This window comes from Apium graveolens, chromosome 10 (assembly GCF_009905375.1).
Source record: "Apium graveolens cultivar Ventura chromosome 10, ASM990537v1, whole genome shotgun sequence".
NCBI classification, from domain to species: Eukaryota; Viridiplantae; Streptophyta; class Magnoliopsida; order Apiales; family Apiaceae; genus Apium; species Apium graveolens.
The window spans coordinates 232,812,497-232,837,377 of record NC_133656.1 but is presented as its reverse complement, the minus strand read 5'-3'; the positions used below and the strand labels follow the sequence as shown (position 1 = coordinate 232,837,377).

The 24,881-nt window shown below is 31.2% G+C and overlaps 2 protein-coding genes across 2 annotated transcripts; one reads left to right on the top strand and one right to left on the bottom strand.

Annotated features, from left to right (window-relative positions):
- Positions 1–7,709: 7,709 nt before the first annotated feature.
- Positions 7,710–11,104, bottom strand: LOC141692015 (uncharacterized). Its single transcript, XM_074496761.1, has 7 exons — positions 10,604–11,104; positions 9,858–10,510; positions 8,658–9,347; positions 8,484–8,583; positions 8,242–8,393; positions 8,031–8,136; positions 7,710–7,910 (listed from the first exon to the last, which is right to left on the bottom strand). The coding sequence occupies exons 1-7, from the start codon at positions 11,102–11,104 to the stop codon at positions 7,710–7,712; spliced, it is 2,403 nt and encodes an 800-aa protein (XP_074352862.1).
- A 5,357-nt stretch (positions 11,105–16,461) lies between these two features.
- LOC141693148 (endoglucanase 8-like) lies at positions 16,462–19,554 on the top strand. The gene is made up of 6 exons (XM_074498163.1): positions 16,462–16,623; positions 17,352–17,759; positions 17,842–17,937; positions 18,078–18,239; positions 18,346–18,618; positions 19,136–19,554. Exons 1-6 carry the CDS (start codon positions 16,462–16,464, stop codon positions 19,457–19,459), a joined length of 1,425 nt encoding a protein of 474 aa, XP_074354264.1. The 3' UTR covers positions 19,460–19,554.
- The last annotated feature ends 5,327 nt before the right edge of the window (positions 19,555–24,881 follow it).

Here is a 24,881-nt window from a genome sequence, read left to right as displayed (position 1 = left end):
GTTCATAGTTTTTTAAAAATATTATTATAGCGATTTTATAGTTTTTTGAGAATAAAAATACAATGTTTCTATTATGTTGGAACTTTAACAAAATTATTATTTTGAGAGGTTATTACTTAATTGATAAACTATAAGAGCTATTTGAAACTATATGATTTTATATTTTTCTTAATCTCTCACTCATCAATTTGCATAGCATACAATTAGTAAAATTAAAAATTAGTAAAAAAAATAAATTTGCATAGCATATTTGCTATATTTTGACGAGAAATCAGTATTTAAAAGCTTAACTGAATCACTAAGCTAAAATCAGTACTATTTCAGGAACCAGTAAATTTTAGTAATTCTCGTAAGCATAATTACTGATTTATCGCTGAAATATATCAAATATGATATTCATACTGATTGTTAGAGAATGTAGAAAAATACAGTGAAGTTAGATTTTAAAAATAATTCACCAATTAACCGGAAAAATTTAATTAAAAATAGAGGGAATAAGGTGGAGTTGTGTGTGTGATGGTGTAGTTTGAAATTTGTATTTTAATTTAGTTTGTATTGCAATAACACTCTCTATATATAAATAAAATCTTAGTTCAATACAAACTAAATTAAAATACAAATTACAAACTAAACCTCCCGCACACAACTACACATAATTCCCTCCATTTTTAATTGAATTTTCCCGTCAATTAGTGAACTCTTTTTAAAATCTAACTTCACTATATTTTTCTAAATCATCCAATAATCAGTATGAATACCATATTTGATATGTCCTGACGATAAATCACTAATTATGTCTATGACAATCACTAAAAGTACTGGTTTTGGAATTAATACTGATTTCAGTTTACTGATTGGGGGTAAGTTTAGATACTGATTTGTCGTCAAAATATAGCAAATATCCTATGCAAATCGATGAGTGGGAGATTAATAAAAATACGGTGAAATTATTTTTTTAAAAAAATTAATCAACTAGCGGGAAAAGTAAAATTAAAAACGAAGGGGAAAGTGATTAAACATATATGTCTCATTAGTTTATAGTTTGTATTCTAATATTGGTTTGTATTTGATCACTTGCTTATATAAATATATATATTCACATATTAACCATACATCTTCTAAATAAAGTAGAAATTCATTGGCGCAGTTAGCTGGTGAAATCTAGCAAAGTCATCACTCATTTTATGCGTTTATTTATATTTATACAGAAAATAAAATATAAACAAGAACCCTCACATCATTGTTAAGATTACACATTTTATTTCGATCCGGATTATAAAACGAGACTGTAACTATTTTTTTTCCAAAAAATCAATTACAATTTGTGAAGATACGTCATGTGTTAAAAATGTAATTGCAAGAAATATATTCGCCATTCAATTCAATTGATTGAAGTTAAGTTGTCGGTTTCCCAATTGTGATTAACCGATCACACAAAGGTGAATGTGTTTAGGAACATGGCCGGCCCTCGGTAAAGCTAGCATATAGGGCACCACTTTGGGGAGGGGCACCAAAAATTTCCTATAATGTATATATAATTATATAATTATGTTTTTTTTTCTTTTTTAAGATATAAATTTAATTTAAAAATTTATTAATTTAAATATATTTGAAACACCCATTTAATTTTAAAAAATATATTAAATTATTTATTATATAAATATTTATAAAATCTGAAAACCAACTTATATAAAAATATACTAAATATTTTTATGGATAATAAGACCCAATTCTAATAATAATCCATCTAGTTTAACACTCATAATTAGAAATTTATAATAAAACATAAAAAATTAAAGAGGTAGAGGGGGTACATGACATCTAAGATTTTATGCACTACAGGAAAATAGGACAAAACCGATTGACTTTAATGGACGGTTTTAAGCAAAAATGGTCGGTTAAAGACTTAAAACCGACGAAGTGTAGTGATCGATTTAAGACTGGTCGGTTATGATATATGTTCGGGTTTAACCATCATAACCGACCACCAAGCTGGTCGGTTATTTATTTTTTCCCTGAACCAATATGTGGGGTCACTTTGTACACGTGTCACCACGTGTGCACACGTGGTGCCATGTCATCAACGGAAAACCAACCACCTGTGGTCGGTTATGTCTACTTTTTAAATGTTGACTGAAACACATAACCGACCGTGGTCAACATGTTCAAAATGGTCGGTTTTATTTCAGAAGCTAACTTAACTGCACATAACCGACCACCATATCAAGAACATGGCCGGTTTTACGAAGAAGATGGTCGGTTATGTCTGTAAACGGTCGGTTTTCTGGGAATTATAATGGTAAAAAATGTTGACTGAAACTCATAACCGACCGTGGTCAAAATGTGCACAATGGTCGGTTTTATTTCAGAAGCTAACTTAACTACACATAACCGACCACTCTATAACCGACCACCCTGTCAAGAACATGGTCGGTTTTATGAAGGAGATGGTCAGTTATGTCTGTAAACAGTCGGTTTTCTGGGAATTGTAATGGTAAAAGATGGTCGGTTATGTATTATGTCGGTCGGTTTTGATGTTAAATTTTAAAAAAAAATTGCAGGTTTTCTGCAGTCCCATACCAAACCAATCCAAAACAATCCAAATCAACAAAATACCAATTTTCTACACATCCAAATCAACAAAACACCAATTCTCAATTCAACACAATCAATACATCAAATCAAACAAAATACTAAATCCGATAAAACACTACTATATATAATGTCATAACCATAATATATCCATTCAAATAAAATACTAACTCCGACAACCGAAGCATCAAACCGCAACGTAGTTTTAAAACCAGCATAATAAAGTATCGCATTACAAACATAACATCATCCCATAAACGACAAAGTCTTAAATTACAATCATCCCATAAACGATAAATTTAACTAATCCGACAAAGAAACTTCGGACGATTCACCGTCTTCATCTTCCTGCCCACCATCGCCACCAACATCATCAACGTCCTCATCATCCGTCACCTCGTCCTCAGATGTATAATCCTTGTCATCTTTCAAAGCACGCCGATTATTTTTCTATATGCACAATTATAAACTATTTATAAAAAAGAAACAAATTATTTGCAAATGAGAACAAATAATTAAACAACACAAATTAGTTTATACCTCAGCAATACGAGTTTCGGTTTTCTGGACGATGTCTTCAACCAAACTCCCAACAATGTGTAGAATCTCACCACCAATTAGGTTGTTCCATTGCAATCTTTGACTTGGATCGGAGGATAGATCCGAGGCCTCAAGGGCGGTACGAGCAAATGTGGTTATCTCCTCATCGGATAGTTGGCGAGCAAACCGACTTGGATTAGCACGAATCTCTGTAAGCACGTTTCTCACGATAGCAAGATAAACATTGTCGGGGATGGCTTCACGCTGTCTAGGAGCGGATGAGGATGAGCCGGCTTCATTCCGGGTGGAATCTCGGTAGCGTGTAGCTAATGTAGGCAAAAGATCGGTTGCTCGAGCATTCGGGAATCCAACAACATAATTCTTCTTTGGCTTTTTACCTTCGGGGACCCCCAATGCTTCCATCCACCAATCCCATGGCTCATCTCTATCACCCGTTTGTGTCACCTCCACGGGAATATGCTCAAGAATAGCGGCATATCGTTCCTACACAATTTTCAAATTTTACTGGAACAATTAAATCTATAAAAATACAAATAAAAATGAGAATGCACACTTAATTAAATCTATAAAAATAAAAATAAAAATAAAAATGAGAATGCATGTTCCTACACAATTTTCAAGTTTTATAGGAACAATTAAATCTATTAAAATAAAAATAAAATGAGATAGCAAACTTAATTCTATTTAAAAAAATGAGAATACACATGTAGACTTAAAACAAAAAATTCATTACCGCAATACGCATGACAGCCGGAGTAGTGTAGACGGGATTTTTCGGATCCGATCCAACTCTCATATGACACTTATCCCAAACCTCAAGTCTCGTCGGTTTCTTCTTGTTTTTGTTCGTCATTACCATTCAACATAAAAACAACTTATATTAGCACGTGCTTAGTTGACATTATTAAACGAGATAAATGTGTATGTGTGTGTGTGCGCGCGTGTGTGCATGTTTGAAAAAAATGTCATTACCTCTCGCACTTTGTTAAATGACCGAGCACCGGCACTATGCAATCTTTCAACTTGTTGCCGGTTAGCGGATCTAACCGACGATCTATGTAAGTGCCCTTCATTTATCTCCCAATACTTTAAAAGATCCTTCCAAAAAGTAACGGACCAATAAGTCGGCTTTAAAGATTCCTTTGAAACGCCCTCTTCTCTTGCTTTTCTGTCAACTCTTTTTTTAAGCTAACTCAACGTCCTTTTGATTGTCACCTTGATGTGATCTTCAACAATTTTTTGGGCTTTTGAACGACTTTGCCCCTTAAGATGTCTATAATATTTCTAAAAATTGCAACAAAGATTAAGGATAAATGCGTCATAAAATCAAGAAACCAATGCCAACAAAAAAAGGGTTTTAAACTTACTTGAAATTCTAAAACCCTTGCATTTAACCAACCCGGATTATGTTCTTCAATGTCGGTAAAAGTATAACGCCCAATAGGCCACTTCTCCCGAATCATGCTTAACAAAGTCTTTTTAGCGGTATCATTTTCAATACTATATACAAACAAAGCAATGAACATAATCTCATGCACTTAAGAACACAACAATATACAGGAATAATGCAATTTAAAAACTTATTTAAGACTTGCTGTCCATCGGAGATATCAATGCGGTATGGCTTCAATGGCGCTTTTTCTCCATATATGCCACTTGAATGTGATCGAGGTCGCCTTCCTCGCCATTCTCGTTCCTCGTTAGGTGTCATGTGTCTAGTCGGATCATTCGGGTCCGAATCCGAATTCGTCGGCTCATCACGCAAACTCAATTTCCCCATCTTTTTCTTTCCTCTACCATTGCCCTTAGTGCCCTTTCCTTTGCCCTTCGACGTGCCTTTTCCACCATTATCCTTGCTAGCTTTTCCCTTTCCCTTATCTTTTTCTTTTTCAACTTCCTTCCCCTTCCATTTCCTCGCCATCGCAAACAACACCATCGTAATCATAACCACCGCTAGCATCCAAGTAATAAGATCCTAAAATGAAAAATATAAGAATATATTAGCACAAATATACAGACATACAAATCGACGACAAAAATGCATATAAAATGTATGCACTAAATCAAATAAATCGACTTGCATATAAAAATGTATCCAACAATTTCACAATTTATCCAACAATTACATAAATTAAACCATACCATCAAATAAACTTAATTTCACTATTTATTCAATAAATTAAAGTTTGAAAACTCATACATTAACTTCGATTACAAACCTCGATTACGAAATCACATCACATAAAAATGCATAGGAAATTATCCAACATTTTTACAATTTATCCAACAATTACATAAATTAAACCATAAAATAAACTTAATTTCACTATTTATTCAATAAATTAAAGCTTCAAAACTCATACATTAACTTTGATTACAAACCTCGATTACGAAACTAAATTACGAGAGCGTAAATATATATATAAACATATTATGAGAGCGTAAACATATATACATCACACACACATACGTATATTCAACAAATTATAAATTTCGAGTAAGAAATGAAATTACGTGAGCGAAAGAGAAAACCCCTAAAAATCTACCCTAAAAACAGATTTAAACTTATACATATCTCAACAAACCGGCGAAAAAACCCAGATTTTTACTTATATATATATTCAACAAATCAACCAAAACCGACGAATATTTTTCATGCAAAAACTTATCAAAACTGAAAACTACGATTTGAACTTCGATTTGAAGTGAAAAAGTTCATTTTGAATTTCGATCCTTAATTACCTCGAATCACAAAAAAAAACATATATATAAACATATATACTTACACACACAAAACACACACACACACAAAAAAAACATATATATAAAAACATATACTTACATTGAGTGAGAAATAGAGAGGAGATTTTGAGTGAGAAGCTGTTATTCGTTGATTGTACGCCGCCATTGAGTGAGATTTCGGAGTTTTTGAGAGAAATTGAGAAATTGAGAAATTGTGAGAAGAAACAGATAAAGGAAAATGAAAGTTTTTTTAATTTATACCACGCTTAAAATCGACCGTCGAGGCGGTCGGTTATGAGGTTGGTATCTGTGCAGCATGCAAAACGAAGTCGTTGCTGTTAAAGGCGGGGTTTTTAGTTTTTCATAAAAAGAATCCGCCTAAAATACTGTCGGTCAGTTTTACTAAATGTCGGTCGGTTTTAAGTAACCCTAGAAACCCTAATGGTCGGTTTTAACTAACCCGAGAAACCCCTAAATTTAAAAAAAACTTATAAAAACATGATTAATATTATTTAAATAGCCTAATTTTTGGTACATTTGTTCGTTTTCATTATGTCTGTCCATCCGTACGGTTCGATCTTATGTAATTTATAATTTTAAATTTAAATTTATTTATTTCACATATTTGGGTAAATTTGCTAATTTACTTATAAAAACATATTTGTATTTGTTAAAATAATCTAATTTTTTGTGTTTAAGCATATTTTGACATGAAGTTAACATCCGTACAGTTTAATCGTTTAAAATTAATTTTAAATTTATGTTGTGTACATCGAATGTTAAGTTCAACTAATTCCGTATACAGAATGGCGGCATACTCGTTGAAGTGATTATGTTTCATACTATTTAATTATAATATTATTTAAATAGCCTAATTTTTGGTACATTTGTTCGTTTTCATTATGTCTATCCATCCGTACGGTTCGATCAACTGTAATTTATAATTTTAAATTTATATTTATTTATTTATTTCACATATTTTGGTAAATTTGCTAATTTACTTATAAAAACGTATTTGTACTCGTTAAAATAATCTAATTTTTGTGTCTAAGCATATTTTGACATGAAGTTAACATCCGTACGGTTTGATCATTTCAATTAATTTTAAAATTATGCTGTGTACATCGAATGTTAAGTTTAACTTATTCTGTATACAGAATGGCGACATACTCATTGAATTGATTATGTTTCACGCCATTGAATTATAATATTATTTAAATAGCCTAATTTTTGGTACATTTGTTCATTTTTATTATGTCTATCCATCCGTACGGTTCAATCTTCTGTAATTTATAATTTTAAATTTATATTTATTTATTTATTTCATATTTTTAAGTAAATTTGCTAACTTACTTATAAAAATATATTTGTACTCGTTAAAATAATCTAAATTTTTGTGTCTAAGCATATTTTGACATGAAGTTAACATCCGTACGGTTTGATTGTTTAAAATTTATTTCAAAATTTTATGTTGACTGACAGAGATAAAACTGACCGAAGTCAAACATGCACTTTGGTCGGTTTTAAGTCAGAGGGCACATAAATTCTTTATAACCGACCGTTTATAACCGACCGTTTATTTAAGAAGACGGTCAGTTTTATGAAGAATGTGGTCGGTTATATTTTGTGGCGGTCGGTTTTCTGGGAAATATTATGCTAAAAATTGGTCGGATATTGTCCTTAAGCCAGATTTAAAAACCATTACAAATTTATCATTACGGCATAAATTTGATAAAACCCAATACAAATCAATAAAAAATCACTATTATCATTACAAACACTACAAAAAATCATCATTAAATTTACAAACAACGTTATTCAATATCATCAAAACCATCATCATCTTTGTCATCATCATCATTTTCATTGTCTCCTCGATTTACTTCTTCTTCTCCCTCATTTTCATCTTCGTCGTCTTTATCTTCTTCTTCTTCACGCCGAATAAATGGTATTTGTCCATATTGTGCAAAATCGACAAAAAGCGAAAATGAAGTCAATGCATTAGATCTATCTTCCTAAAAAGCGTCCTCTATATCATTTTGCGCAATGATAGATTCATCAATTGGGCGACTTTTAGATTTGACCACCGTATACATTTTCGCTTTTAGATTTAATACACTAGGAGCATAATATACTTGTGAGGCTTGACTAGCTAAAATAAAAATCTCAATTGACTTTAATCTTGAAGTCATATCAATTGTAACCACACGATTCTTATCAATTTGCACACCATTACCGACACTATCAAACCATATACATTTGAACAAATATACATGATTGCATCCTTGATAAATAAGTCTAATAATTTATTGTAGTTGACCATAATAATCAATATTATTTTCGTACGAATTTCCTTTAACAACAATACCAGAACCGGATGCAAATTTTGTTGAAAATCTATATCCATTAACTTGACAAGTCTCAAAAGTCATGACTTTTAATACCGGTCCTTCAAGCAAGTCCTTAAAACGAGATCTTTCCACCTCATCTTTATCAACCTAATGATAAAAAAAAACATGTGATGCGACGTTGTAATTATAAGAATTAAAAACAAAATATGTAATTAAGGTTGCAAAATAGATAAATACCTTTAGTTTAAACCAAGTTTTAAATCGACTCTTGACAATACGATCTAAATCTTGAGGTGTTGTTTCCGGGCATTGTCTCATAACACGATCTTGGTCCTTTCTAAAATATAAAATCATGCATGTGTGTCATTATCAAAATTATTACGCATATTATTTAAAGTTTGATTTTGGTACCTTAGATAAGGTTGAACTTCGGGAGAGTTTAAAAGAACATATTCTTCCGCTAACTCTCGTTCATCATCATTCATGTATCGAGTTCTTTCTTTTCCAAGAGATTGAATTGGATATTTGAAAACTTCTAAATTCTCGGAATTTTGCACATCAAACAAAACCTCGTTACGACGTACTTTATTATGAATCGTGTCAGAGGCAAAATAAAAGGAACAAATATTTAGAATCTCCTCTTCCATATATCGTTCGGCAATTGAACCCTCAACTCTTGTTTTATTACCAACTTTTTGTTTTAATTTCCCCAACAAACGCTCAATCGGATACATCCAATGCCAATAAGCAGGTCCAACAAGTCTAATTTCTTCGGCTAAATGTACAACCAAGTGTTCCATTGAATCAAACCAACTTTGAGGAAAAATCGTTTCCAACAAACACAACGCTTTGATAACCGATTTTTCCATCATTTCCAAATCGGTTTTTGTAACCACGGATGAGCATAAATCTTGGAAAAAGTTAGAAATTTCCGTGATGGCATCCGCAATAGGCGCCGGTAGAAGTTCACGAATTGTAAGAGGCAATAATTTTTGAAGAAAAATATGACAATCGTGCAATTTGAATCCGTAAAATGTACATTCCTCAACATTGCAACAACGTGATATATTTGAGAAATAACCATCTGGAAGTTTTAGTGCACTAATCCATTCACACAAAAGTTTACGTTATTTTCTAGTAAGGGAATAAGGTGCTTTAGGTGACTTTCCTTTTTCATCGATCCACAAATGTGGTAACACCCAAAAATGCTTGCAATCCGCTCATGTTTTTTTATGATCTTTTGACTTTGCCGCATTCACAATAGTAAAAAAAATGTTTTCAAAAACATTTTTTTTCCGTATGCATGATGTCAATTGAATATCGTAAATTATTTGATGACCAATAAGGGAGTTCGTAAAAGATTTGGACATGAGTCCAATGATGCTCTTCCCCGTATCCGACACTCTATGCCTTCGAATTAGTCTTTCCGGGTGGTGGAAAAACTAAAGTATCAAGCAACTCCTTAACACCCTCCCCGGACAAACGACCACGAAACAATCTTTTTTCTTCATTATTAAACAAATTACTTTTTTGACGGAGTGGATCATTTGTTCAAGGAATATTCGGTTCGTGCCATAGAAACTACACTTTCCACAATATTTTAATTGAAACCCTTGCACACTTCCAAGACACGCTTGACATCTCATTTTTCCTTGACCTGACCACCCACTTATCATACTCATAGAGGGATAGTCACTAATTGTCCACATAAGAGCCGCTCTCATTGTAAAATTTTGTTTCAAAAATTGGTCGTATGTTTTCACTCCAGTATTCCACAATATCTTCAATTCATCGATGAGAGGCCTTAGACAAATGTTAATATCTTTTCCAATGCTATTTGGACCTGACACTATATCGGTCATGAACATATAAGGCTTTTTGATACACATCGATGGTGGAAGATTGTAGACAACTATCACCACGGGCCACACACTATATGTTTTTTTTCCGGTAGGGCCAAAAGGGTTGAAACCATCGGTCGCAAGACCAAGTCTTATGTTACGAATCTCTTGAGCAAATGATGGATACCGACGGTCAAAATTTTTCCACTCTTCTCCATCCGTGGGATGACTTATTTCTCCTAATTTCACATCTCTATTTTTGTACCATCTCATGTGATCGGATGTATGTGCCGGCATATATATGCGTTGTAGTCGAGGAATCAAAGGAAAGTGTCTTAAGATTTTTTTTGGTATTTTTTTACCATCTTTCCTAGAAATATCCCGATAACGATCTTCACCACATATATCACACACAACTGTATCCTTGTCATCTCCATAAAATAACATAAAATCATTCTCACACAAATCAATTTTTTCATATTCAACCCTCAAATCCTTCATAATTTTTTTCATTACATAATAAGTTTCGGGTAATGTATGCTTTTTTGGTAACACATCAGTAAGAAGTTTAAGCAAACTATCAAAAGCTTTATTACTAGAATGTGAGTTATTTTCGAATTCCAATAATTTTGTGGTAAAACTTAATCTTGTGTACTTTGTATTACTGGGATAAATAGGTGCTCCATTTTCAACAATAACCTCGAACAATATTTTAGCACTATCATTTGGAGCTTCTTCTACATTCACAGTTCTCGTATCCGTAGTGTCATAAAATTCATAATTTTCACCGGCAAAATCATGTAACATCGCATTCAAATCTACCGGTTCTTCTACTCTCGGAGGTTCCCGAACATAACGACGATGATGTGATGTTCGACTACGTTTTCTTCCTATCTTTTCACCGTGCGACGTCCACACAGTATAACCCTCAAGCATCCCTTTAGCGAACAAATGAAATCTAACATCATCAATTTTTAACCAATTCAAATTTTTACAACGTTTACAAGGACACTTCATTGTACCATCCTCTTCTATTTCATTCTCACTTTTATTTTCTTATTTCAAATTATAATTTAAATCTTGGACCAAAAAAATACATCAGTATGTAAAATTAATTTTGAAAATTAAAAATGATTTATAATTTAGTTTTTATAAATTAAAAATAATTTTGAAATAAATTTATATGTTAATTTATTAAAAAAGTTAATGGTGCTATTAAATAATTAAATTTGTTTATTTATTATAATATTAATATATTATACTGTTATAATATAAATATATTTGACTATATTGAGATTGCTTAATAGTAAAAAATCAAAAATAAATGTAATCATGTAAATTTTCATTCCGTTTCCGGATCTAAACCAAACACGTAAAACAATTTTGGGCCTTTCGTTTCATTTCTCCTCCTTTCCCTTTCTCGATTCCATTCCGTTTCGCCGAGATGAACCAAAGCCCCCTTAATGTGTTAGCTTTATTGTCAATCGAAAATGACCCGGGAAATTCTCTAAATTATGATAAAATCATAAAGAGATTTTTATTTCAAAAGCCTAGAAAAAAGTTTAAAAAACAGTAACAATAAACTCACTTTTATAACATTTAATTTGGTATTGTCTTATATTAGTTATGATGACTATTTTATTTGACTAGTACATTCTCACTTGTTGCAGGTAGAGGTGGCCACACAATCGTGCCGTGCGTGCCGTGTCGAATTTTCGGCGGGCCGGTTCGTTTAGTTATGAACTCGTAAACAGCCCGTGTGATAAGACAAACCGTGCCGGGTTCGGGCCGGTTCGATAAACGGCAATTCGTGAACGGCCCGCGATTTACCCGAGTTCAACGATTTTGACGGTTTACACGAGTTGCAGACGGATGAGGGGAGACGGCGAGCCGGGTTGCTGAATTTGGCGAGCCGAATTATATGAACACTGTATTTTTTTCTAATAGGATGCCCTTGATTATAGTTGATTGACAGATAATATTTGACAGAGATGATTCTTAATAATGCAAATTAAATTATTAGCTAATTAGCAAGCAGTAACAATGTAGCATGTGAGCAGGATGACGCATGACATGGAACCTGGTGCATGGGATTCGTGAACAGGAAAAGAAAAGACCTTTTGCGTGCCGAGCGTGCCGATTTAGCGGGCCGGTTCACGAATTTTCTATTTTTTTTGACAAATGTTTTTTTAAAAGGTTAATGTCTCTTTTTTTGGTAAATAAATCAGGTGCTTTTTTATATTTTCGTTGTTCATTTTTTTAAACACCCATTACCAACAAATATATATGAATGATTGTTAATTAATAACATTTATAACATTTTGCATATATTTGAAAGTTTTCAAATTAGAAATTTAAAATAATATAAGATAGTATTTTTAATTATTGCTCCCATTGGACCATTTGTATCTATATGCATCAGGATCCCGATTCATGGATCTCTCGGTTCGAGAAATCAAAATAAGAGGATCAAACCATCTCTTCTGACTCTTTTTCAAAGTCGATAAATGTTGGTTGATCATATATTTCATTCTAGTTCTATGATTCAGAGTATCCTTTCCTATTTGATCCCTTTGAATATTTTTCAAAAATAAAAGTTAGGCAGCCAGGTGGCGAATCGCGTGCCGGTTCCGGGCCGGTTCCGGTTCAATCCAATCCAACTCGTGCTCGGCTCGTTTTAATATATGGTTTGTGCCGAATTTTGAACCGGCACGTCACGAGCCGAGTTATTTGAGTTTCTGGCGAGTCGATTCACGAGCGTGCCGAGCCAAACCGCCCGTTTGGCCACCTCTAGTTGCAGGAGGTCGAAAATTTCAGAATGGAAGACAACAAGAAACTCATGAGCATCACTTATTATTGTTTTCTTACTATTCTAATTTTATTGAATTTCTCATTTTTTGCATATACAAGTTGTATAAAAATTTAGTTATAGATATGAAAAAACGAGACATTAAGAATATAGGGTATCATTTTCAAATTTCTCCTATAGTACCCAAAACCCTAGGGCCGACCCTAACCTCTTCTATATATAATAGCAGAACAAGAGAATAATTAGTGAGATTAAAAAATCTCATTCAAAAGACTAAATTATCCCTGTTTTTAATATTTATATAAAAATGTGCTTTATGGGAATCGAACTTGAGATATTTCATTCACCTATACAACCTCATACCACTACACCATATTATCACATGTGATTTTTATTATACACAAAATATGTAAGTGTGCTAAATGAATATTTTATTTAACTTTAAAGATAATTACTTGAATTCCGCAAAAAAAATAGTTACTTAAATATTTGTACATGATAATTTAAAAAAATTGAATTCTGGATACAAAATTAGACATAGTACATAAATGAATTATTATCTTATTTATTTATCTTTTTTTAGTTTGAAAATGTATCTCACATATTTTAAAATATTTTATTATTATAAAAAGTAATTAAAATGTACATGTATAATTTTTAAAGAAAATATTGAAAATAGAATCGCTTATATATAAATAATCTATACTAGTATTACATATTTAGATGAGTTCGAATTATAATAAGTCAATTCATTTTAGTTTATTTCGAATTTGAAATCAGAACTTGGTATATTCTTCAAAAAATACTCGAAATTTGACTACATGACCCGTCCAAAAAATATCTTCATAATCTACGTTTAGTAAATTTAAATTATGAGTTCGGCGAGAATATCTTACCAATAATGTGAAATTTTTTAATATCTTATGATAATATAAATTAATGTGTTTGAGGTGTTTATAAGATCAAGTCAATTGAATATTTGTTTTAAAATTATTAATTTCACTACTAGCGCATTATTATTTTTGGGACTTGTTCGGATTTTAAAAATATTCGAAATTTGATATGAGATCTCAAGAGAATTGTTAAAACTACGATGATATATTAAATTGATTTATTTCTCATTTTTCACTTTAAAAAAACTATCTTTTTAAAAAAAATTCTTGTAGATAAGTAATAGTCATTGATCTAGATAATATTGTACAAATATTTTGAATTATTTTAATATTTTAAATTATTCAAATAAATGTTATATCTATACTACATTGTAACATTTGATTCAATGCATTTTACACTATTTAAGAAAAAAAATATACATTATGCAATAATCTGATTGAATTAACTAGTTCGACTCATATTTATAAAATTTTATCAAATTGAAAAATATTTAATTTTAGAAGAATAGTATACAATATTATCAAATTATTACATGAAGAAATATTAGAGTAGTAATGAAAAGAATTTAAAAACAATTTAAATAACGATATAATTATAATTTTTCCTTCGAATTCTTAAAAAAATCATGAATATCAATAACAAGTCTTTATAATATATAATTTATTTTTATGTTACAACCATGATTGATACTGGGTTGCGTAAAAACTAGACATAGATTGTTTGCTAGTGATAATATGAATGCCATATATAAATTATTGCAATTTATTTATTACATAATTTTAATTTTTGAATAATTATAAATGTATGTTATTTAAGTAATAATTTGTCTCTCTAGATGTTAATTATGATTATACATGTATATAAATCAGATATTTAGCATATAAATAATTGAAACCGTCGTAATTTACTAAGAAATGCAACATACGATAATTTACATGTTGACACACACATATATAACTTAATTAATGTTACTTTGGTAACCGTAGTGTAAATAAAAAACTAACATTTTTCTATGCATATATACGTTGAATTTCAAAAACTAACATTTTTCATTAAAATCAACTTTTATATTAACAGTAGTGTAAATTTTACATTATTGTACATTATGATTGCACGTCATTCTGAATTCAGTTATGCATTTTTTATCTTTTTAAATTGAGTAAGCTAATTGTAAGTTAGTAGTGAAATAATTAATAATATAGACTAGTACATATAATTTATTTAAATAAAATTCAAAATTTTTGGTCAACGCTGTATTCAACATATATGTTACTTCTTAACTTTTTATTTGTAAACATACTAACGACATTCTACAGATTAAGTATAATCGTTTCGTTTTAAACATACACTGACTATCCTGTTTATATTCATTCATTAAATATAAATTATATAACACAAACAAAAATATATATATTTTGCTTAATGAGTTATAAAACGTTGTGTAATTTGGTATTGTCTTTTATGAAAATAATACACATTGATAAATAATTAACTTGTATTTGATATACGTTAGATATTGTACTACATTTACAAAAAAGAAAACAGTTAAGAATATTATAATTACATGATATATAAAAAAAATCTAGAATATGACTCGTGTCTCACACGGCTTATTTATGACCTGAATTTTTTTTTCACCTGGTCTGTGAGACATTTAACTTGTAATAACATAAAAGTTGGGCTAATTTCCTAAACGAATTCTAAAATATATGAGCTGTACTATAAAAAAAAATTGAATAATTTTTTTTTCACTAGCTACAGCCCACCACAGCTTGGTGATGGCTCAATCTCCATTTAGAAAAATGTTATAAAATAAATCCCTTATTAAATTACTAGATTTTCAAGAAAATCGATTATAATTATGAAAACAGAAAGATGCTCCTATATTTCCAAAAAATATAATTGCCATGCAATCTTTTAAATTCTAATATATCAATTAACACTTGGCATTATTAACAAGACCCGTAAATTTATTATTCCCTGATAATCTTTCACAAAACATTCTGGTACTAATTATCCAAAATTTTCTCTGAAATTTTTTCCAAATGATCAAATATGACACGTTTTAATTTATGAGTATTATCACCCAGTGACACTTAAATATTTTAAAAAAATAATTGATAACAATTGTAATCTCTTTCATTTTTTTAAAAAAGATGTAGTAAAACAGAAGAAAAAAAGAATAATATAAATCAGTGCAATATATATCAGTTCTCAAATCTAATTAAACATGTCAACCAAGTATTATTAATTAATAGCAATTATGTTGGTAACGTATGATCACAAATGAAAATTGGTTATGATTAAAAACCAAAAGGCTTGTTTTGGTAATATATGCATAAAGGCAAATTGACATTAGCCATCAGGTATTACTAGAAAATCCCATTTAACAAAGATCATGTAATAATTATTGGGATATTGATTGATATTTGATAGTACTGATATGCAAAGAATATAACCCTCCAGAGCTAATGCAGATTATGTGTAATTAAGTTGACATATTTGATTAGTAGATAGTATCTGTGTCAACTTAATACTGTCATACACTTACCATCTAAAATCATGCATATGCTATACTAGTGTTTATATAAAGGGAGTCTTGCCATTATAATTGTGAAAGAGCAAAGTAAAATATTAGACAATGGTGTCTCCTGTGAGTTTAATGGTGGCCATGTTGGTGGTGACTGCAGCAACAGCACTAAGACATGATTATAAAGATGCGTTGATGAAAAGCATTATGTTTTTTGAAGGCCAAAGGTCTGGTAGATTACCTCCTAACCAAAGAATGACATGGAGAAGTGATTCTGCTCTTGAAGATGGTTTCGACAATCATGTAAGTAGTATTTACTACTAACTAAACACACCCATCTTATCTTTAATAATGTTTAGAACTTTCGACAAAAAGAAGTAAAAGTTTAATTTTGAATTTATCTCCTCTCTACTTCTTTCATTAATTTCAAAACCTTAAATCAAATTTATGTATTTGTACATATAATATATATATGTCCTGGTCCGATCTCAGTTGCTGAACATATCATCCAGCAAAAAATTTCTGCACACATACTGCATATTGATTACTGTAACATATCACACCGTAAAAAATTTCTGCACACATACAGCATATCGATTACTGTAACATACCATCCTGCAAAAAATTTCTGCACACATACTGCATATGATTGCTGTAACATACCATACCACAATTTTTTTTTATTGGGGGCCATCATTCACACATACTGCACATGATCGATATTTGTGAACCATCTCTTTGTATCTACTGCTAATAATATATAGAGATTGCTTGGGCTAATAATGTTAAATTTGTACACAAGCATCTTGTGGTGTATCTACTTGTGGAACAGAACAGCCAATATAACAACTTAAAACTACACCGGTTATAGACTTGGAGGAAAAAATATGGTGGAAAAATTCATCAATATTTTAATTATTTAATTTGGTTACATCATTACTAGGTAGATAGTTAAAATGTTATTTATATATTCAATGAAAACTTAAGATCTATCGTTATCTGATGATAAGTGATTGTATGGTTTGCTTCAGTTGGATCTGGTAGGAGGATACTATGATGCTGGTGACAACATTAAGTTTCACTTTCCAATGGCTTTCACGACAACAATGCTAGCTTGGAGTGTAATAGAATTCGGGCTCACAATGCACCCTGAATTACCTCATGCAATTGAAGCCATCAAATGGTCTACTGATTATCTGCTAAAAGCCACTAACACTCCGGATGTCGTTTATGTACAAGTAGGAGACCCTTGGGCTGATCATAACTGCTGGGAAAGACCCGAAGATATGGACACTCCTAGAACTTCTTTTGCTGTCACTAAAGAGTATCCTGGTTCTGAAGTTTCTGCGGAGATTGCTGCAGCATTGGCAGCATCTTCGATTGTTTTAAGGCGATTTTTTCCCAAGTATTCTAATCTGTTACTTGCAAGAGCTCAAGAGGTACGCGTTGACAGCATTATGCAACATTCTGTTAATGAGCTATAAAAAATATGTACTGATTACTACTTTGGCTGTGAATTAGGTTTTCAAATTCGCGGATACTTACCGGGGATCTTTTAATAATTCTAAAGTTGGACATTGGGTGTGTCCATTTTATTGTGATTACAGTGGCTATCAGGTTTGTTGACGTTGTCACTAATTACTATTGCTGTACAATCATAATATTGCATTTGCAATTTAACTTTCAAAGATTAACAATGAATGAGTGTTGCTCAAATATTGTCCATAATTAAAAGAAATTGCAATATTAATGAACAGGATGAACTGCTATGGGGAGCAGCATGGTTACACAAAGCCACTCAAAACGAAATTTACTTGAACTACGTTTTAAATAACGTATATCAAATGGGCAGACCTTGGAACATTGGTGAATTTGGATGGGATTCAAAAGATGCTGGAATTAGTGTACTTCTTTCTGAGGTAGATTACGAGATTCCAATTAAATTTCATATATTTTCCCCTTTTTTGCTTAACCAAATCTCACATACAATTATCCTCATGTTCTGAATGTTCCATACATTTACAGTTCCTGCTTTCCAAAAAGATGGATGCGAAACCATTTGTTTCCTACGCAGATGAGTTTGTGTGCAGCGCTATCCCTGGATCATCAAGTCCAAGTGTTATATATACTCCAGGTGGACTAATACAGAAGCCACAGATGAATAGCCTGCAAATAGCATCATCCCTGTCTTTTCTTTTCGTCGTATATGCAAGGAATTTGAAGTTGGCAAATAGAGTGGTGCAATGCGAGCATGGTGCAGTGGTTCCATCGACACTTGTTAATCTTGCCAAAAGCCAGGTAGGCACATAATTTGAGCCCACACTTTACTCGTGTGTATTTAAAATTTATCATCCAACATCAAATTATTCAGTGAATGTGAAACATGTATAATAACTGTAGACATTAGTAGTGAAACATGTATAATTTCTGTAGAAATTATTATTGACAACTCTATGTAAGAACAATTAAAATGCCAGGCTGCTTCTTCACACCAAAACAGTTTCTCTCTGCAAGCTCTGGCTTACATCTCATGATTCTTTAAAGTTTACAGGACCAATGAGGCCCTGCTATCCGATGCAGGGCTGGGCCCTGAGATTCGAGGAGCCCTAGTCGAACTCAGTTTACGGGCCCTAATATACATATATCATGGAAATTCATAATATATTTACTTAAAATGGTTAGAAATTTTTGGGGTCCTTATTTGTCGGGGACCATAGGCGCAAGTCTTGCTTGCTTATAGCCAGAGCCAACCATGATCCGATGATACATTTGGTTTTGTTTGATTTGATAACGACTAACATGACGAATAATGTAGGTGGATTACATACTTGGAAATAATCCAATGAAAACATCATACATGGTGGGTTACGGACGAAGATTTCCGCGAAGAGTCCATCATAGAGGTTCCTCATCACCGTCAATCAAAGTTCACAAGCAACACATTCAGTGTAAAGATGGAACAACTTATTATGCAAGCAAAGGGTATAATCTGAACTTGCTAACTGGAGCTGTTGTTGGAGGACCAGACGAGCACGACTCGTTTGACGATGATCGAAATAATGCTGGCCAGTCAGAGCCAACTACTTACATCAATGCACCTCTTGTAGGCCTCTTAGCTTACTTCAGTGAGAACTACTGAGATATACATGATGCTTAGCTTGATTCATTGTTTTTTGAGTAGTTGAGTAAATGATAAGTCATTTTATGTAATTTTGACATTTTGTTATATTTATAAATTCCCACATTTCCAGAAGAACATACAAGGTTTCAGAACATTGAATCAATCTTTTAGTTACATGGGTAGGGGTTGATCCCATAATTATTTTTATTTTGTGAAACCTAAAAAGTATATTCATATTTAAAAAAATTCTAACAATATCATGTATATAATAGGAGAACAAGGGTATAAAAGTCCTGTTTGTGGGAATTGAAATTACCACTACATATTTAGATAAGTTATAATTAGCTTATTTCGATTTATTTAGAATTCAAAATTAGAACTTGACCTATTTTTCAAAATATACTCGAAATTTGACTAAATGATCTACCTGTAAATACCACTCATATCTAGGTTTAATTTAAATTACGAGTTATACTAGAAAATCTTAACAACAAAAAAAAGTTTTGTGATATCTTAAGTTAATAAAAATTAATATATTTGAGATCTTTATCAATATAAGTGAATTGATAGTATGTATCAAAATTCCTAACTTCAAAATTAGAATTTTACTCGTTTTGAAAAAATAGTTGAAAATTTGATTACATGACCTAGTCAAAAATACATCATCACTATTTAGGTTTAATAAATTTAAATTACAAGTTCGGCGGGAATATCTTACCAATAAAGATAAATTTTATAGTATCTTATATTAATAAAATTTAATATTTTTGAGATTTTTATACGATCAAGTCAATTGATATTATGTATCAAAATTAATAACTGAGTGGTTTTACATTATTACATCTGGAACTTGACCCAATATTTAAATATATTCAAAATTTGACATAAGATGTCACAAAGTCCGTTAAAACTACGAATATATACTAAATCAATTTATTTATTAATGTTTCACTTTAAAAAAAATAGGTTTAAAATATTATTAAGTGATGGTGAATTTATAAAGAGGTGTTCCTAAAGTCCTTTTTTTCATTCTCTTTTAAAAAAACATTAAACTACAACTATAAAGTAAAATTGATAATTTTTATTAACATGTTATTTGAAAAATGGTAAGACATTTGATGCTTCTTCATAAAAAAAATAGTTTATTTATTACATTATTTAATTAAAGATATATTTATATTCAAATATTTGTGAGACAAATCCTAAATTTTATATTATTCAATTTGATATGGTTATTATAAGTAATCATATACGTAAAGTCTCTATTTTTTTATGGAGTTCTGGAGTCCAAAATCCTAAATTTATATTATAATCTAATCTAATGGTTCGGGTTTTATGTTTCTAATAATTTAAAAACTAAAATAATAAATTACATATTGACAAAATCGGAAATAATTATGAATAATTAATATTTTTCTAGTTTATATTTTCTTAAATAATCTTCCTAATAATTTTTTTAAGAATTTTTTTAGAGCCGCTGCGCAGCACGGCTTTCTCAACTAGTCTTAATCTTAATATATATAAAGGAAAATCCACGACCCCAAATCAGTTTCTCTCATTTTAGAGCCATCTCAAATTTATCGATTTTAGATTTTCTAAAAAACTCTCTATAGTTAATTAATAAAATATTAAACTAACATATTTTTAAAAATCCGTGTCACTAGTTTTAAGATACAAAGTTGATAAAAAAGAAGATATACTTGATATTTAACCATTTAGTAAATTAATTTTAAATGATTGTGCGGGTTCTTTTTAGTTTTTTTCAACCCAGTCCCCGAGTTGGCCATATAGATAAGCGCTTCCCGGCTAGGGTTTCATTCTGTATTTGACGAGCAGCAGCTTGATCGACAATTTCGCAAAAATCCCCAATTTGCTTCTCTCTTTGCCCCTGTATCTCAAGGTATAATTCCTCCTAATTCCCGATCTCTTTCCACAATTTATGTTTATTGTAGCATAGTTTTTTGAAAATTTGATTCAATGATTGCTCAAATACAAGTATTTTCTTAAATTTATTCTGTTACTAACTGTTATTTTCCTAGTTAACAACTTCTAGCTACAATTGTTAATTGTTACGGGTTTTCTACCGAGTCCCACGAGCATTGGTCCTTTAATCATAAATATTGATGGACCCTGCATTTACAACAACTCCATCAATCAAAATGCACAAAATTTATGGGCACACATTAGAAAGACCGTAATTATTATTATATTTGATTAGCAGAGGAGTTTTCTGAATGTTCCAAGTTTTGTCAAGTTCAGTTCTATCTGAATTGAATTACTCATTTCAAATCATATATATCCACATTCTTAAAATTTATACAATTTCTGCATAGAATTGAACTTCATTTATAGCTCTCCAAAACTCATAGGATTTTTTTTAATGTTGTATTGATTTTGTGTCGTCGATTGTTTGCAGAGAAATAAGACGGAAAATGGGACAAAGGAAAAGAGGTGGTCGAAATGAAAGAAAGATTCTTGTGCGGTCAGTGAACGACGAGGAGGGTAAGATTCAATGCGATAATGTTGAAGAAAGCTATTTACGGGAAGAATTCCACATAGTGGATCTCAGGTCGAACAAAATATACCGTGATTGCTTGCCTTCGTTGCCTAGGGCTTCCGGGTATGGTGATATGGTGGCTACGGGTCATTCTATATTCATCTTTGGAGGTGAGGTGCGTCTCGTTTGCATTTTGATCCCGCAGATGGATTGATGGTGCGTGGTGGTGAGGCGTGGGCCCCCGCGCCCATGATCAATACTCCACATAGTTACATCTGCACCTGCCTCAATGGAGATGTCTACTCCTTTGGAAGCATCTGCTTTGCTCCTGAGGTTCTTCATGTCGGTACCGCCAATAGTCAGGAGTACGGACCCTGGAAGTCGCTAGTTCCTTTCCCTCCAGAACTAGTAGATTGTAGACCATGCCTTCCACTGATTCCGGACCCTACCCAAAACCGCATTCTGGTTCACTTTGAAGGCGGCCAGCTTCCCTCGCCTTCCCTCTATGCTTTCTATCCCCCGACTCGACAGAATCAAGATTGTGATACTGGTACATGGCGATGTCTAGACTCCAATTTCTCTGGGTGGAACAATGTAGTGGATGCTGCTCTTCTTGATGGCGTACTCTTTCTTCATGGCCGTAAATTTCCCAATCTTGTTCGTGCATATGAGGTTGCCACCAGAAAGTGGTTGGACGTGCAGTGGTCCACTCGGGTTATTGAAAAAAATCTCTCTGTAGATGACTGTTTCTTTGCGTTTGATTCTCTGTTTTGTCTAGACGACACCAACAAAATCTTGTGCTTAGCCGTATACTCACCTCTATCGTCTTTTGAAGGCGGTGCTCACAACTCACCTTCCAAGACCACTCTTCTCTTCTTCAAGTTTAGAGCGGAGTGTTCTGATTCCACCGTAAGGCTCACTCCCCTTTATACCTGCTCGTATGAAATTGTATCCACCGAAGTGCTTAATTTCCTCCTCCTTTAGTGACTACTCCTATATCTATTCTCAACTCTCTTGTATGCATAAATTCACTGTTTCTTTCCATACTCTCACTGCCTTGTCTTGTTGCGGATTCATGTTCATTGTTCGTAAAATGTAATATTTCATGCTCAGTTATTTAATTTGAAGATTTGTTTATTTTTTTTAGGTACCATTCACAGATTGATAAGTTGGCGTTTTATCCTTCTAATAGGCAGGCTTAATTATGTGCCATGTTTTACTTTCATAGAAATTTGATGAAACTTGTAAAAAATAAAAATAGTTCAGGAAAGTTCATACATTACTTCAATTAGAATTACCATCATTGCTGATGTCTATATGCTAGATTCTTTGAAAGAGGCCTTTGAATCCGTATGTTAGATTTTAAATTCGTCCGTATACTAAGTGTAAAGAAATTAATGTTTGCCACTGATCACTGAGGGAAAAAAACAATTATATGTTGCATAGTCAGTTTTGCACTTCATGATACATCACTAGCATACACTAGGTCATCTCTTGATCTATCTGCCTTGAAAAATGTGTGAAATACAAATAGTGCAAGTCTCCAAGACAAACAATGTACCCTATGAAGTGAGATAAATAGCATATGAAATTTGGCAGTCAATGCAATTGTACAAAATGCTCATCAACTATGACTTTGTTAATTGGTTTGTTAGTTAGAACTAAGAAGCTCACCCCTAATGCGATGTTAGCTTCGGTAGTAGGGCTAATTCATAGTGTTAGAATCTTTATTTTGTTTTTTTTAAAGTTTAGAAAAGCTCATTATTTTATTTTGTTTATATAATTATATATAAGAAACTTAAAAAATTATAAAATTCAATATTTTGATAAAAAATATATTTAAAATTAGCAATAATAAATTTACAAAAAAATAATAATTTAGTGCTGGAAAATATTGTACAGCTATTTTGAATTATTTGAAAAAAAATTAAAACTATAATTTATTGTATTATTTGATTTAATCCATGTTATGCTATCTAAATAAAAAATAATAATATTATTCGATATTTTGAAAGGATTAACAAGTTCAACTAAATTTTTTTAAAAAATTTATCAAATTGAAAATATTTAATTTTAGAAAAATAATATTTAATTTAGACTTTACGATATATAAATTATTTTTATGTCACATCCATGACTGATGCTCTGTTGAGTAAAAATAAATATTTTTTGATTGTCAGTTCTACAACGACTACGATATATAAATAATTGTAAATTATTTATTAGATAATTATAACTTTTGAATAATCATAAATACATGTTATTTGAGTAATTTACTGAATAACAATTAGATATATACATGACCAAGATATCTAGTATATAAATAAACGAGACCAACATAATTTACTCGAAAATATAATAAATAATAATTTACATACATACATGTGACTTTATCTTATCAATATTACACGATTCAATTTTAATGGTGTATTTTAGAGTTATTGATATATATATAAGAAGAAGAAAATAACAAAAGTCTTTTATGTCTCAAAATAAGAATGTTCAATTAAATTTAAGTTTTTTTTCAATGTATTAAAAATGAAATAAATTATGTAAATTTTAATTTATTAATTGACAATTATCTAACATCCTATAAAATTAACTTTGTATAATAGAGAGGATTAAAAGCTAAGTACACGGCCGAGATAAACTTTAGTTAATGAATTAAAATATTAGCAATGATATTAAATCAACATAAACGTTGAATTAAAAAAATATCATTTTTTCTTAAAATATAAACTTATATTAATTGTGGTATAGATTCTATTTTATTGAATATTACGATTGCAGGTCTTGACCACTTTAATTATGCATTACTATTCCTTTTAAAATAAGCAAGGCAATTATAAATTAGTAATGACTTTAATAATAAAATATCTCATTACTCCGGATTTATTTGACCAAAATTCAAAAAATTCACTCGACTTTGCAATATACATATAT

Excerpts from the sequence above, each read along its gene's own strand:
- LOC141692015 (XM_074496761.1), bottom strand. The coding sequence starts at position 11,104 with ATGAAGTGTCCTTGTAAACGTTGTAAAAATTTGAATTGGTTAAAAATT. Across the intron at positions 8,137-8,241 it reads ATTGTTGTTAAAGGAAATTC|TGTCGGTAATGGTGTGCAAA; the intron begins GTACGAAAATAA and ends ATGGTTTGATAG. Across the intron at positions 7,911-8,030 it reads TAGCTAGTCAAGCCTCACAA|GAAGATAGATCTAATGCATT; the intron begins GTATATTATGCT and ends GACGCTTTTTAG.
- LOC141693148 (XM_074498163.1), top strand. The coding sequence starts at position 16,462 with ATGTTGGTGGTGACTGCAGCAACAGCACTAAGACATGATTATAAAGAT. Across the intron at positions 17,938-18,077 it reads GTGATTACAGTGGCTATCAG|GATGAACTGCTATGGGGAGC; the intron begins GTTTGTTGACGT and ends ATTAATGAACAG. Across the intron at positions 18,619-19,135 it reads TTAATCTTGCCAAAAGCCAG|GTGGATTACATACTTGGAAA; the intron begins GTAGGCACATAA and ends CGAATAATGTAG.